This window comes from Pinus tabuliformis, chromosome 2_1 (assembly GCF_031772625.1).
Source record: "Pinus tabuliformis cultivar Carrire ecotype Pingquan chromosome 2_1, CPIR1, whole genome shotgun sequence".
NCBI lineage: Eukaryota > Viridiplantae > Streptophyta > Pinopsida > Pinales > Pinaceae > Pinus > Pinus tabuliformis.
Window position 1 is genome coordinate 784791480 of NC_142299.1, and position 13673 is coordinate 784805152.

At 38.6% G+C, this 13673-nt stretch overlaps 1 protein-coding gene across 1 annotated transcript; it reads left to right on the forward strand.

Moving 5' to 3' along the window:
* Positions 1 to 1184: 1184 nt before the first annotated feature.
* On the forward strand, positions 1185 to 7021 carry LOC149202919 (uncharacterized). Its single transcript, XM_089401728.1, has 2 exons — positions 1185 to 2615; positions 2798 to 7021. Exons 1-2 carry the CDS (start codon positions 1185 to 1187, stop codon positions 7019 to 7021), a joined length of 5655 nt encoding a protein of 1884 aa, XP_089257854.1.
* The last annotated feature ends 6652 nt before the right edge of the window (positions 7022 to 13673 follow it).

The window sequence follows — 13673 nt, forward strand, 5'->3', positions numbered from 1 at the left end:
CCTCCATTCAGTGAAATATCCCATTGACCCTAAGGACATGAATGGCGTCTACTTGATCCCTTATTCTTGTGGGACCTTCTATATCGGGGAAATAGGGTGCTCTATCCATCAAATGATCAGCGAACATGCAGCCGACCTAAGACATGGGAGAACCAAGTCTTTAGCATTAGCGGAGCATGTGGAAAAGACCAAGCATCATGCATGTATTGAGGAGGCCAAGGTTATTACCAAGGTTGCGTAGTTCCATCACCGTAAATTCAAGGAGGTGATTGAAATTGAAAAAAGGCCTAACAATCTCAATAGAGATGATGGCTGGAAGATCAGTAGTTGTTGGATCCCTTCCCTTTCTTCTTAGTCTTACCTTCCTTTTCCCCCTTTCCCCCCCACCTTTTTTAGTTTTTGAGGTTTCCCCTTTCTTCCTAGTGTTGCCCTTTCCATCCTTCTAAGGTTTCTCCTTTGGTTTTAGTTTTTTACTAATTGTCCTGTTCTTGTCCTTCTTGTATTTAAAATCTGTCGCTCGTTCTAATTTTTATTACTATTTCCTTATCAAAAATTTCTTGATATTATTTTTTATTAAGCTTCTTCCTTGAACTATGAATAAAATATAAATAAATAAAATTAATTTTAACCAATACTCAATAATAATTTATTAATCCCATTAAATCCTTATAATAAAAAAACCCTCTACTATCCCTAGCAGTTTAAATGATTAAATAAATTAATAAAGAATAAATTGACTTTCTGATTTATAAACCCCCCCCCCCCCCCCCCCCCCCGCCTTTTTTCCAATGGATTAAATTAAATTAGAACTAAGTAATTCAATATATAAATAAAATTAATATTATAACTTTCTAATATATAATAAAAATAAAAATAAAACCCCTTCACGTATCCCTAGTATTTAATTGATTAAATAAATTAAGAAAGGAATTAAATAATTTAATTTAATAACCTAATGAAAATATTTTAATTAAATAAATATAACATTCTAATATATAATATATTATAGTTAGGAAGGTTAGTGAGGAGAGCTCTGGCGTAGGCGGACGGAGCAGTCAGGAAGAAAAGTAGGGTTTTGACAGTGCCTGCAGGCGGCAGACCTGTTGAAACAACACTCATCAGTACCACCAGAACGACAGGGGGCTGGTGGAAACCCCACTCGAACCGGCCTCATGGTTCCCCCAATGGGGGAGGGCCATGAGCCTCCCCCTTCACCAAATGCGAAGTCGCAACGAGCAGAAGACTGGGAAAATCCAAACGGAGAAAGCAACGGACCTGCGAATAATCATCAGCAAATGCATCAAGAATCCGAGACAGAGGTCAGACAGAAAGTAAGTTCCTCCACCTATAAATCTGTAGCTGCAAATAGACCTAAGGTTTTCTTTCCCAGTGAAAGAATCAACGCCCGTATACAATACATGCGGGATCATGCTTTGATTGGCAAGTTCATAGGGATCTGGCCAACAGAGCGTGCTCTAAGAGCTTGGATCGGTGTGGTCTGGCGTCCAAAAGGAGATATATCCCTGCACCTAGGAGCAAAGGGCTTTTTTACTGCTGTCTTTAACTGCCTAGAGGACAGAACCAGAATCCTGGAGGAAGGCCCATATTTCTTCAACTCAGCCGGCCTGTTTCTCAAGGGATGGGTGGAGAGATTCAACCCAGATAAGGAAGATCTAAGCTATGCGCCAGTGTGGATAAGGCTTTACTCTTTGCCATTGGAATTTTGGGAGGAAACCTCGTTAAAGGAAATAGGAAATGCTATTGGTGAATTTGTTAGGGTAGCAGAGGAGACAAGACTCTGTAAACACACTTCCTACGCCCGGCTTTGTGTCTATATGGATCTCAAACAGCCTTTACCAGATTCGATAAGCTTCTTTCATGAAGATTCAGAATGGGTTCAGGTCATAGATTATGAACAGGTCCCTTTCCGATGCAGGCGATGCCATGACATTGGACATCTTTATCGAGACTGTCCTCTCAACAAAACTCAATCCTCTCCAGATAAACCGAATCCCCAATCCACTGATGGATTCACAAAAGTCGCCAACAGAAGAAGGGGAAATCGAAAGACCAACAATATACCCAAGGCACATCAAAATAATAAGATACCAATGAGCAATCGATTTGAAGCTCTAAATAAATCGGATGTAAGAAGATCGGAAGAAGACCAGGAAAAGGACGAAGATCTCCAGTACCAGCAAGAGGGAGAAACGTCTACGCAAGGAGGACAAAAGAACACTAGTCAAACGAACAGAGCGGAGCCAAGCCAAAGCTTAACAACGCACATTGAGAAAATGGATACGGAAACCCCCCAGTCAGATGGGAAAGCTTTGATGAGCAATGAAGATATACCTCAGTCTCCGCAAAAAATGGATGAAGATCAAACACCCCTGGACATAGGGGAGCTGGATATCACAGGGCTGGAGGAAGCATGCAGAACAAAGAACTTTGAGCAAATCTCGGAAAAAGAGGTTGACAATCTGGTGGAAGTGCTGAGCAGAGTGCAAAAAAAGTACTCGCTAGGAGTCCAGATCGGGAGTCCTTGGGATGGCAAATTTATCACCAAAGACAGCAAAAAAAGGGGAAGGAAAACTACCCTAGAACGAACAATCCAGGTAGGAGAAATTCTGGTAGAATCAGGGCAATATGCCAAATTGTCAAAGTATTTTGCAAAAAACCCCCACCCTTCTCAATGAAGCTCATATCTTGGAATATTAGAGGGCTTAATAGCCCCAGTAAAGGAAGAATCTTAAAAAACATGTTAAAGCAAGAAAAACCTAGCATCCTCTTTTTGTAGGAGACGAAATGTAGCTCCACAGTACTGGAAAAAATAGCCGCAAAAGCCTGGCCAGGGGGGCTGGTTACAGCAGTAGATGCACAAGGTGCCTCAGGAGGCTTAGCCATTCTATGGGACGCCCGGATCATCACTCTCAGCAATATACAAGCAAATAAAAACTTTCTTCAAGCCACATTCCATCTCTCAGGTACGAATGCCCACGGATTATTAACAAATGTGTATTTCCCTCAGGAGACAGCTCAGAAAAATCAAATGCTTAATACTCTATCAGACCTCAATAAGGATAGATCTCTCCCACTTTGGATTTCGGGTGGTGATTTTAACATGATTGCCAATATGACGGAAAAAAAAGGAGGCAGAAACAATACAAATGCTGATGACGGCCTTCTAAAGAGTTACATCAATAACAACTGGCTCATGGACATCCCAACGAACAATGGCCTCTTCACATGGACAAACAAAAGAACAGGTATTCATCAAATCGCTTCACGCCTTGATCGCTTTTTAATTTCAGACAATGCTTCCCAAGCAGGTGGAGAATTCACAGCTTCCATCCTCCCGTACTCCGGGTCGGATCATTGGCCTATCGAGCTGCAGTGGAGCAGGCCAGGACAGAATAATAGACGTCCATTCCGCTTTGAGGAATTCTGGTTTGCTCACCCGGAATTCGAACAGATGATCAGAACAACCTGGAAAAATCTCAATATTACTGAAGGCACAAAGATGGCGATATTCCAACAAAAATTAAAAAATCTCAAACAAGCCATCAAAAAATGGAACCATAGAACCTTTGGTAATATATTTGAAGACCAAGCCATCCTCAATACTGAAATGAAGAAAATTCAACAAACTATCATTACTGAGGGTCGTACAGAGGAACTTTCCAGACAGGAGCAAGATATTGAATCAAAAATTCTGGAACGCGCCAAGCAGGAGGAAATTCTATGGAGGCAGAAATCCAGAATACGATGGCTCAAAGAGGGGGAAAAGAACACGAAATTTTTCCACAAGACCACTGTCCAAAGGCGAATGATTAACCAAATCACACATGTTAACAATGAGCAAGGAGAGCGGATCGAAACGCATGAGGGCATAGAGAAAGAATTCACGAGCTATTTCAAAAAAGCCCTTCAAGAGCCCGACATCAACAGAATTCCGGCAATCAAAAAAATAGCACAGAACATACCCAAGGTCATAACGGAGGAACACAACAGCCTTCTAATCAAACCTATCACTCCACAGGAAGTAGAAGAAGCGGTGAAGCAAATGAAGGAAGGTAAAGCTCCTGGACCGGATGGCTTTACTGCAAACTTCTTCCACAAATTTTGGGACATGATTAGCACGGAAGTGTGGCAGGTGGTAGAGGAATCAAGAGCTCTCAGATGGATGTATCTGGGACTAAATGCCACATTTATCACTCTAGTTCCTAAAGAAGAACGTTCTAACTCCCCGGACAAATACAGACCCATAGCACTGTGCAACATGATATACAAAATTACTTCAAAGGTCATAGCCAACAGGCTCAAACCGCTCCTTCCTCTCATCATATCTCCGGAACAATCAGGATATGTAGAAGGGCGTCAAATAACAGATGGCATTATACTCACCCATGAGCTGATCCATTCCCTTAAGGTGACCAAGAAACTAGGTATGTTGCTCAAATTGGATCTTTCCAAAGCTTTTGATAGCCTCAGTTGGGTTTACATTCATAAAATTCTAACTGCATTTGGTTTCGCTCCCTCCTGGGTCCGATGGATCTATAGCTTAATATCCTCTGCTTTTTTCTCTGTTCTAATCAATGGTATCCCCTCAGCCACTTTTCGACCTTCAAGAGGAATTAGGCAGGGTGACCCCCTATCACCTTTTCTCTTCATTATCATGGCTGAAGGTTTAGGTAGAAGCATCAAAGCGGCTAAGCTCCATAGAAGATTAAAGGGGCTTGCCTTTCACAATTCTCTGAGTCATACCCATCAGCAATTCGTAGATGACAATATGCTATACGCCCATCCCTCTGTCCAAGAAGCTCGCCATATCAAATCTATCCTTAACAACTTCTCTGATGCCTCCGGCGCTCTCATCAATCGAATCAAATCCCAAATTTTTTTCTTCCACACCCCCGCTACCACCCAAAAAGCCATTAAGCGTATTCTAGGCTTCCCTTCAGCTATTCTGCCTTCCAAATACCTTGGAGCCCCGCTGATGAGTTCTTCCCTCAAGCATTCTTCCTGGAAGCATCTCTTAGAAAAGCTTGAAGCTCGTCTGTTCCTCTGGACCAATCGATCCCTGAATATGGCAGGAAGAATAATTCTTACAAAATCGGTGCTACAATCAATGCCTTTATACCTCTTCTCCATCCTCGCTGCCCCCAAATGGGTCCTTAAGGAAATCAGGAACCTTCAAAGGAGATTTTTGTGGGGAGGTTCAGGTCAAAACAGAAAATGGGCTCTTCTCAAATGGGAAAAAGTGTGTCTGCCAAAGTATGCAGGAGGGATAGGCCTCAGAGATCCTGATCACAGTAATCAAGCTATGGGAGCGAAAATCTGGTGGCGTTGGTTGGCTTATCCCAATACTCCCTGGGCTTCTCTCTGGACTGCCAAGTATGCAGGTAACCACCCAATGGAGGAAAGATTGCGCATGACCGAAATATGCTCAGGTTCGGTCATCTGGAATGCCGCAATTCAGCACCGTTCCCTCATACAAAATCACTGCTTTTGGGAAATTAATAATGGCAATACGGCCCGCTTCTGGGAAGACTCATGGCAGCAAATGCCAAAACTCAAGGACATTCTTCAGGATTTGCCAATAAATGAGCGGGGAGCTCTCCAGGAGGCCAAAGTTCACCAATGCTGGATTGCTGACGCTACACAGGAACACCGTCAATGGAAAGACACAACTCTGCTCCTCCCGCATAGTGATGAACCTATCCAGCAGCTACTCAAAACTGAGCTTCAAAAAAGGCAGATAAGAATCTCGGCTGATCCGGATATTCTCAGATGGGGCTATGAAGAAAAAGGAGTTTTTTCCACCAAGGAGGCTTACAGTATAATTACACAGGACCAAACACACAAAGACAGCTTATGGGAAAAAGTCTGGCATAAATTGAACTGGCCGAAGGTTTCTACCTTCCTCTGGCTTCTATGTCATAACCGAATCCTCACCTGGGATAATCTCAGAAAGAGAAGTTTCTCAGGACCTTCCATTTGCTTTATGTGTCGAAAGGAGGAAGAATCAGCTCTTCATCTGATGCAAAATTGTCCAATAGGAAATAAATTATGGGAGAAAATTGCTTTCAGATGTCAAAAAGAAAGAAGGACACACCATGACCTCAAAGGCACCATTAACAAAGGAACTCCTGGCCCATTCCAAAGCCCTATTCTCAATGCATTATGGATACTCCTTCCGGGGCTCCTGATGTGGAATTTATGGAAAGAACGTAATAGGAGGATTTTCAAAGATCAAACAATGCCATTGGAGAAACTTTGGACCCTTTTCCATCAAAATGTTATGGAAACTCTCTCTCTCAAAGATTGGAAACCTGAAGATTTCCCCACTCTTCCTCAGGAAAAAGCGATTTGGGATAATTGGCAAATGAACTTGCATTACCCCCCACCTACTGATACACATCCAGCAAGCAGCAAAAAGGATTCAGGTTCTTGGAACCCACCCCCAGCAGGCATGATTCAACTCAATTTTGACGGCGCTTCTAAAGGCAACCCTGGGCAAGCGGGTTATGGAGGTGTTTTCAGGAACTACAAGGGGCACCCTCTAGGTATCTTCATGGGAACTATAGGCTGGGACACTAACAACTCCGCAGAATTAGAAGGACTTTGGCGAGGTCTCAGAATGGCGCACACCAGAAACTTCTTTCCCCTGATTGTTGAGGGAGATTCGCAGATCCTCATCCGAACAGCCACAAAGCTCCAGAATGGATCGCCTGTTCATAAATTAAGTAGCAGTTGGCGATTGTCCCAGAGGTTGGAATCAATTGCTCATTGGCTCTCACAGCATCAAGCCATCACCTTCAAGCATACAAGACGCGAAGGAAACAAGATGGCGGATCTCTTAGCCAACATTGGAGTGGAAGCAAAAGAAAATCACTATGAAGGAACCATTGATAGCCTTCCTTCTAAAGAACAGATCGATAGACTGCAAGCTATGATCAATCAGGAAACATCTCTGATTAAGGATATGCACCCGGATGCGGGTGTCCACACTTGTAATTAAGAGCCCCATGATACAGCCACATGGAGGCAGAAGGAGGAGCCAGCCCATGCGCGTGGAGGGAGGTGGTTATATTAAGTTTTTAAGCTGTAGGACGACAGCATTAACTTCAACACAGAGCCGACGGGACACTGCCTTCAGGCAAACGCAGAAGAGGAGTGGTGAGGCATTTATGCCTGGTATGTGGGCGCAGAGTTCTAAGGAGAGCAGGGGAGGCGCCAAAAGCCTCTCACACGCAGCAATTATGGTCATTCTCCTATTAATTGAGACCAGTAACCGATATCTGGCTCATCGATGGCAGTTTCATAACCTTGGGCATTACAGTGAAGTTGGCTCTCAAGTTTTGGGCAAAATGCCGCGGGATAGAGGCATCCCCAGAAGAAGGGGAAGATCCGGCGTGAGAGTTAGCTCGGAAAGGGCCAGTGTGCAGCCCGTTTCTCCTGTCAACGAAGCGCCCCCTTCTCCTTCTGCCACAGACAATTCTGAGCAGGAATGTTGGCTCCCACAGGGAACTTATCAGTCCTTCTGTTTTCGATTCCCAAGTCGCCTGGTTCGCCCAGAGGTAGTGGTGAATTTCTCTGTTTTCATAACGGAGGAGGACCCTAGCTGCATCAATTCGGGTTCCCCCTCCAGAGCTCATGACAGTGATGTTTTCGTCGGGGATATGGAGGGTAAAGTCTACAGAACACGCCGCGATTCTGAGAAGTTTGCTCCGAGTGTACTCGCCTAGCCGGCAGAACATAGGGAGGATTCGGGCAACGATCTGTCCATCCAGGAAATCATGCAATTGCCAGATTTGAATGCTGTGGCAGAAGTCTCAGGCACCCAAGCTCCTCCTGATCCTGAAGACGGGATGGTCATCTGGGTAGATTCTCCTAGCCACGGTGACAGCGTCTAGACGGATTCGACTAGCCAGCATACTTAGTTCACTTCGGTCTGCAATCTTCTGTCTTTTGTCTTAATGTTTTCGTATCTAGTGTCTCTCTCTGATTTCCTCAATTTTCAGGCTCTCTACAGTTACTGCTGCTGGCTTTATGCCATAACAGCCAGCTTTTTTTGCTCTACCCTTTATACTGTAACATGGCACTATCCTGTTAGTTGCCATAGTATCTATGCCAGTAGGAGTCTAGGTTCTATAATTTCAAGAAATCATGTGAAAGAATGGAGTTTTTGGTACCCAGCAAAGGCGGATAGACAGAATAGTCAAGCCTTCTCAGTTCGCGGACTGGCCTAGGCCTCCTTGTAATTTCTTCAGCTCTGTACATACTTTTCTCTTTTTAATATAGAAGTAGCATTTACTTAGAAAAAAAAATATATAATATATTATAAATAGTTATTATTCACTAAAATTAGAATATTATTAGAAGTTTTTACCTTTGACTTATTAACATTATATAATCCAGCCGTTATATAGCTGTTGATGGTCAACCTAGTCAACCTAGCCATTTGGAAGATCTACTCTCGTTATTTATTTTGCAGCCATGATCTGACTCCTCAACTTGTCCTGACGATGAACCACACTAGTTGGTTCGAAATGCATCGACAAACGTTTTCCACATGTGATTTACACCGAAACTCTTCTTATAAATGTTATGGATCAAAAAAGCCTCAATTCAATAACATTAATTCATTTGAGGAGCCTGAACAATAAATGATCCCAATTAAGATGTTATTTTATATTGGTTGATGAAACATGCTTAACTTTGGAGGCAAACTCAACATTTCGGTGCTTTCATGGATTTATTAATTACAATCAATTTTGATTACACCTAATGCTCGAGGGGTGATGCACTCATAGAGTGAGTCCCTTGAAACATTTATAGTGGTTGGACTACAAGTTACCACGATCTATCGTTTCGAATACCCATGGGAATGAAAGCCTTGCAAAAAATCCTAATGTGCATACCAAGATGAGGAATCAATCATGAACATAGGGTCCTATGACATGCAACAACTTCTTCCATGATGACTGACAACATCGATGGGAACACACTCTCAATGGGATGCGAATTAGGTCAAAACTGAGGGGATCACCTTTTCCCATTTAGGGTTTCACCCAAACCTCAAACTGTCCATCATAAGGAAAGCCAAATTGCATGTATGTTTCCTCAGATGGGCTCCAAAATCATGAGACTCTTGACACATTAATAAAGCCACCAACCTTTGAAACCCTAATGCGGTCCTAAGGTGTATGTATGAGATAAAACATGGCGTATGGATGCAATGAATGAAATGTGAGTGGGCACACAAAATGGGGTAGGGTAGGCAAATTCGCAAGGAGAGAAACCAATTGAGGGCCCTATCAAAACCATAAAATCTTGGGGCGAGTGGTGGGGTACCCAAAATTTTGGATATGCCCAAATATTTTGGTGTTGTTGTAGTTGCCACAACAAAACCCAAGGGAATAATAAACCCAAGGGATTAATATTAAAATCCCAAGGGAATATGAACCCAAGAGAATAATATTAAACCTAAGGGACAAATATTATAAACCCAAGGTATATAAACCCTAAGATAAATATTATAAATGCTAAAATAAAGATCGTTGACAATGGTTGACCATAGTTGATTTTCATATTGAGACAATCCTTGTCAAAATGAGATGTTCGACCACGGTTGACTATGCTTAACCAACGTTGATTTTCATATCAACACAATCTTTGTGTCAATGTGACGTTCGACAATGGTTGACCATTATTGACCATGGATGGGCATGTTTGATTTTATAAAACATGGTTGAGCATGGTCGATCAAGGTTGACCATGCTTGAACATGCTTGAACATGGTTGATGTTGATTATCATATTGGGACAATGTTTGTCAATGCGACGTAAATTATAAACCCAAGGTATAGAAATCTTAAGATAAATGTTATAAACCATAAAATAAACTTGGATGAGCATGGTTTGTTTCCATATTGAGACAATATTTGTCACAATGCAACGTTGGACCATGGCTGACCATGTTTGGCCGTGATTAATTTTCATATTGAGACAATCTATCCAATGCGAAGTTGGACTATGGTGGACCAAAATTGATTTTCATATTGAGACAATCATTGTCACAATGTGACAACCGACCATGGTTGACCATGGTTGGTTATTATTGACCATGGTTGACCATGATTGATGTTATAAACCCAAGGGAATAATACACCCAAGGCATTGATATTATAAACCCAAGGGAATAATAAACCAAAGGGATTAATATTAAAACCAAAAGGGATTATGAACCCAAGGGAATAATATTAAACCCAAGGGGAAAATATTATAAACCCTAAGATAAATATTATAAACACTAAAATAAACATTGTTCTCAATGGTTAATTTTCATATTGAGATAATCTTTGTCACAATGCGACATTGGACCATGGTTGACCATTCTTAACCATGGTTGATTTTCAGATCATCATAATCTTTGTGACAATACGAACTTCAACCATAGTTAACCATGATTGACCATTGATGCTCATGTTTGATTTTATAAAAAATGGTTGACCGTGGTTCTCCAAGGTTGACCATGATTTACCATGGTTGATGATGATTATCATATTGAGACAATCTTTGTCATAATGAGACGTAAACTATAAACCCAAGGTATATAAACTCTAAGATAAATATTATAAACCCTAAAAAAAACATGGTTGATCATGGTTGATATTCATATTGACACAATCCTTGTCACAATGTGACGTTGGACCATGCATGACCATGATTGATTTTCATATCGAGACAATCTATAGAAATGTGACATTGGATTATGGTTGACCATGGTTGATTTTCATATTAAGACAATCATTTTCACAATGTGACATTTGACCATGGTTGGCTATGATTAACCATGGTTGACCATGATTGATATTATAGACCCAAGGGAATAATAAACCCAAGGGAGTAATAAACCCAAGGGATTAGTACTAAAACCCTAAGGGATTATGAACCCAAGGGAATATTTTAAACTAAGGGGCTAATATTATAAAGTGAAGGTATATAAACCCTAAGATAAATATTATAAACACTAAGAACAACATGGTTGACAATGGTTGACCATGGTTTATTTTCATATTGAAACAATCTTTCTCACAATGCGACATTGGACCATGGTTGACCTTGGTTAACCATGGTTGATTTTCATAAAAACAAAATCTTTGTGGCAATGTGATGTTCAACCATGGTTGACGATGATTATCATATTGAGACAATCTTTGTCATAATGCAATGTTGGAGGATGGTTGAGGAAATGATTGATTTACATATTAATACAATCTTTGTCACAACGCGACGTTGGGCCATGGTTGACCACAATTGATTTTATAAAACGTGATTAACCACTATTGATCATGGTTGAATAATATTAAACCCATGTGACGAACATTATAAACCAAAGGTATCTAAACCCTAAGTTAAATATTATAAACACTAAAATAAATATGGTTGACCATGTTTGACCATGGTTAAGACAATTATTGATTATAGACATTAAAATAAACATGGTTGGTTGTGCTTGATTTTCATATTGAGGTAACACTTGTCACAATGTGACATTGGACCATGCTTGACCATGACCGATTTTCGTATCGACAAAATATTTGTCATAATGCGACATTGGACCATGGTTGAGCATGGTTGATTTTCATATTGAGACAATATTTTTCACAATGTGATTTTGGACCATGTAAACATTTAAAGTCAAACATGTAAACTCTTATCATTAAATAGATAAAATCACAAACCTACACAGTTGGAAAATTCATTCAATGAAATTTGAAAAATTCTGAAACTTGCACAGTTGCCAAATGCATTCGATGAAATTTGAAGTCAGGGTAATAATAGCTACGAAATAACATTTCCCACTTTTGAATATACTAGCTTCATTTGTATTGAGTGGTCAAGTGTTCGCAAATGATTATGTCTACTTAAATCTTGAGGTATAGAAGACTCTCAAAGCTATCATTTGTATTTTTTAATTAAATCTAATTTTTATTATGTATTTTTATGGTTCTAAAACCACAAGGTTTTATAGATAACTAATGTAATTTTGGGATCTTAAATTGATATATATATATATATATATGGTTACAAAACAAAAATAAATTGTTTTGTATTTTAATATATATAGAAAATGGAAAAAAAAATGAGCGTATTATAAATCTTTTAAAATAAAAAAAGTGAAAGGTTTATTTCTAATAAGATTAGAAATTTTGATAATTATGCAAAATCTCATATTTATTATTTCCAATATTCATCATCCTAACTTTTAGCTAAGTATTAGGTTATAAAATTTAAAATTAATAATCATTATACAAAAACACTTTTACAAAGTTCTCTTTCACAAATTGTTATATATCTTATCAACTAAAATAAAAATTATTATAATATTTAGTTTCTCTATTTTACAAATATATCCCAGATATACATAGATTTAGTGCTATTATTAAATATTAATTTTCAAAAAAATTATTAAATTAAAATATTTCTCATATACCCACTCAAAAAAATTAGCATAAAAAAATAATTTCCCTATTAAATTATTTGATATTAAAATTTAAAAACAATATAAATTGTTAATGAAAAAGCCATCTTTTTCATTGTAAAATCCCCACACCAATGTTCCCTTCAATAAAAAGTAATCACATCACCATCACTTATATTGTTTTTAAATAAAATAATTAATAAAAAAAAATTAAATTACTGTTGAAGTCCCTAATTTCAATATAACATTGTCCCCTAGAGAGCAACCATGCACCATTAAAGTCAATCGAAAGGTAATCAATTATATACATTTTCTATTATATTCTCGAAATATTCAATAATTAATAATAATATAAAAGAAATTAATTATTATGTCACCACTGTTCACATTATTTTCATTATCTTTAACATTTATATTCAATTTTTAAAAGTTATATTTTATACTATTTATTCATATTCTCTTTCTTCGGTGTCAAAAAAGCGAAATGTTCACTCTGAGGCCATCTCAATTGAAACACACAATTATCTAAAAATATTACTCATCATCCAATTATAATTAATATAAAAAAAAATCATTAATTTTAAAAAATTTAAACTAATCAAATATACATAATTTATATTATTTAGAGGAATATATATTTTAAATCATAATATGAAAAACATAAACATATTAATTTAAAATATAAAAACGTTCAGAAACATGTTAATTTAAATTTTAAAAACCTTAAATAAAATCAGATTTAAGGAGCACTTTGCTGCATTCTGCCACATGCAATCTAACCAGTATACAAGGAACGTCGCACTTTGAATAATAATGAAGGAAAGCATGAATTGGAAACTTTTGTTTAATCAGTTAAACAAATTAATGAATAATGGGTTAGGCCACATCTTTCTCATAGTAATGAAGTCCTTTTCTTAAGTATTAAGTATTTGAATTTACAAATGATACGCCAAATTTTACACACGTTTATTTACTACTCAAGTTGAAAATTGCTTTAAAAAAATTTGGTGACTGTATGAGGTAGGTTACATGAAGATATATAAACCTAAACCTCGACAATGGAATTATAATTGATTGTTAGTAATTCCATCCCCATTTTTGTAACCAAAATAAAAAATCAGGAGAAGTATAAAAATGCTATAACATCCCAATAGTTCCAAGTATGTGAAAGCCTTTCCCCATAA

Excerpts from the sequence above, each read along its gene's own strand:
- LOC149202919 (XM_089401728.1), top strand. The coding sequence starts at position 1,185 with ATGGGGGAGGGCCATGAGCCTCCCCCTTCACCAAATGCGAAGTCGCAA. Across the intron at positions 2,616-2,797 it reads CCCTAGAACGAACAATCCAG|GAGACGAAATGTAGCTCCAC; the intron begins GTAGGAGAAATT and ends CTCTTTTTGTAG.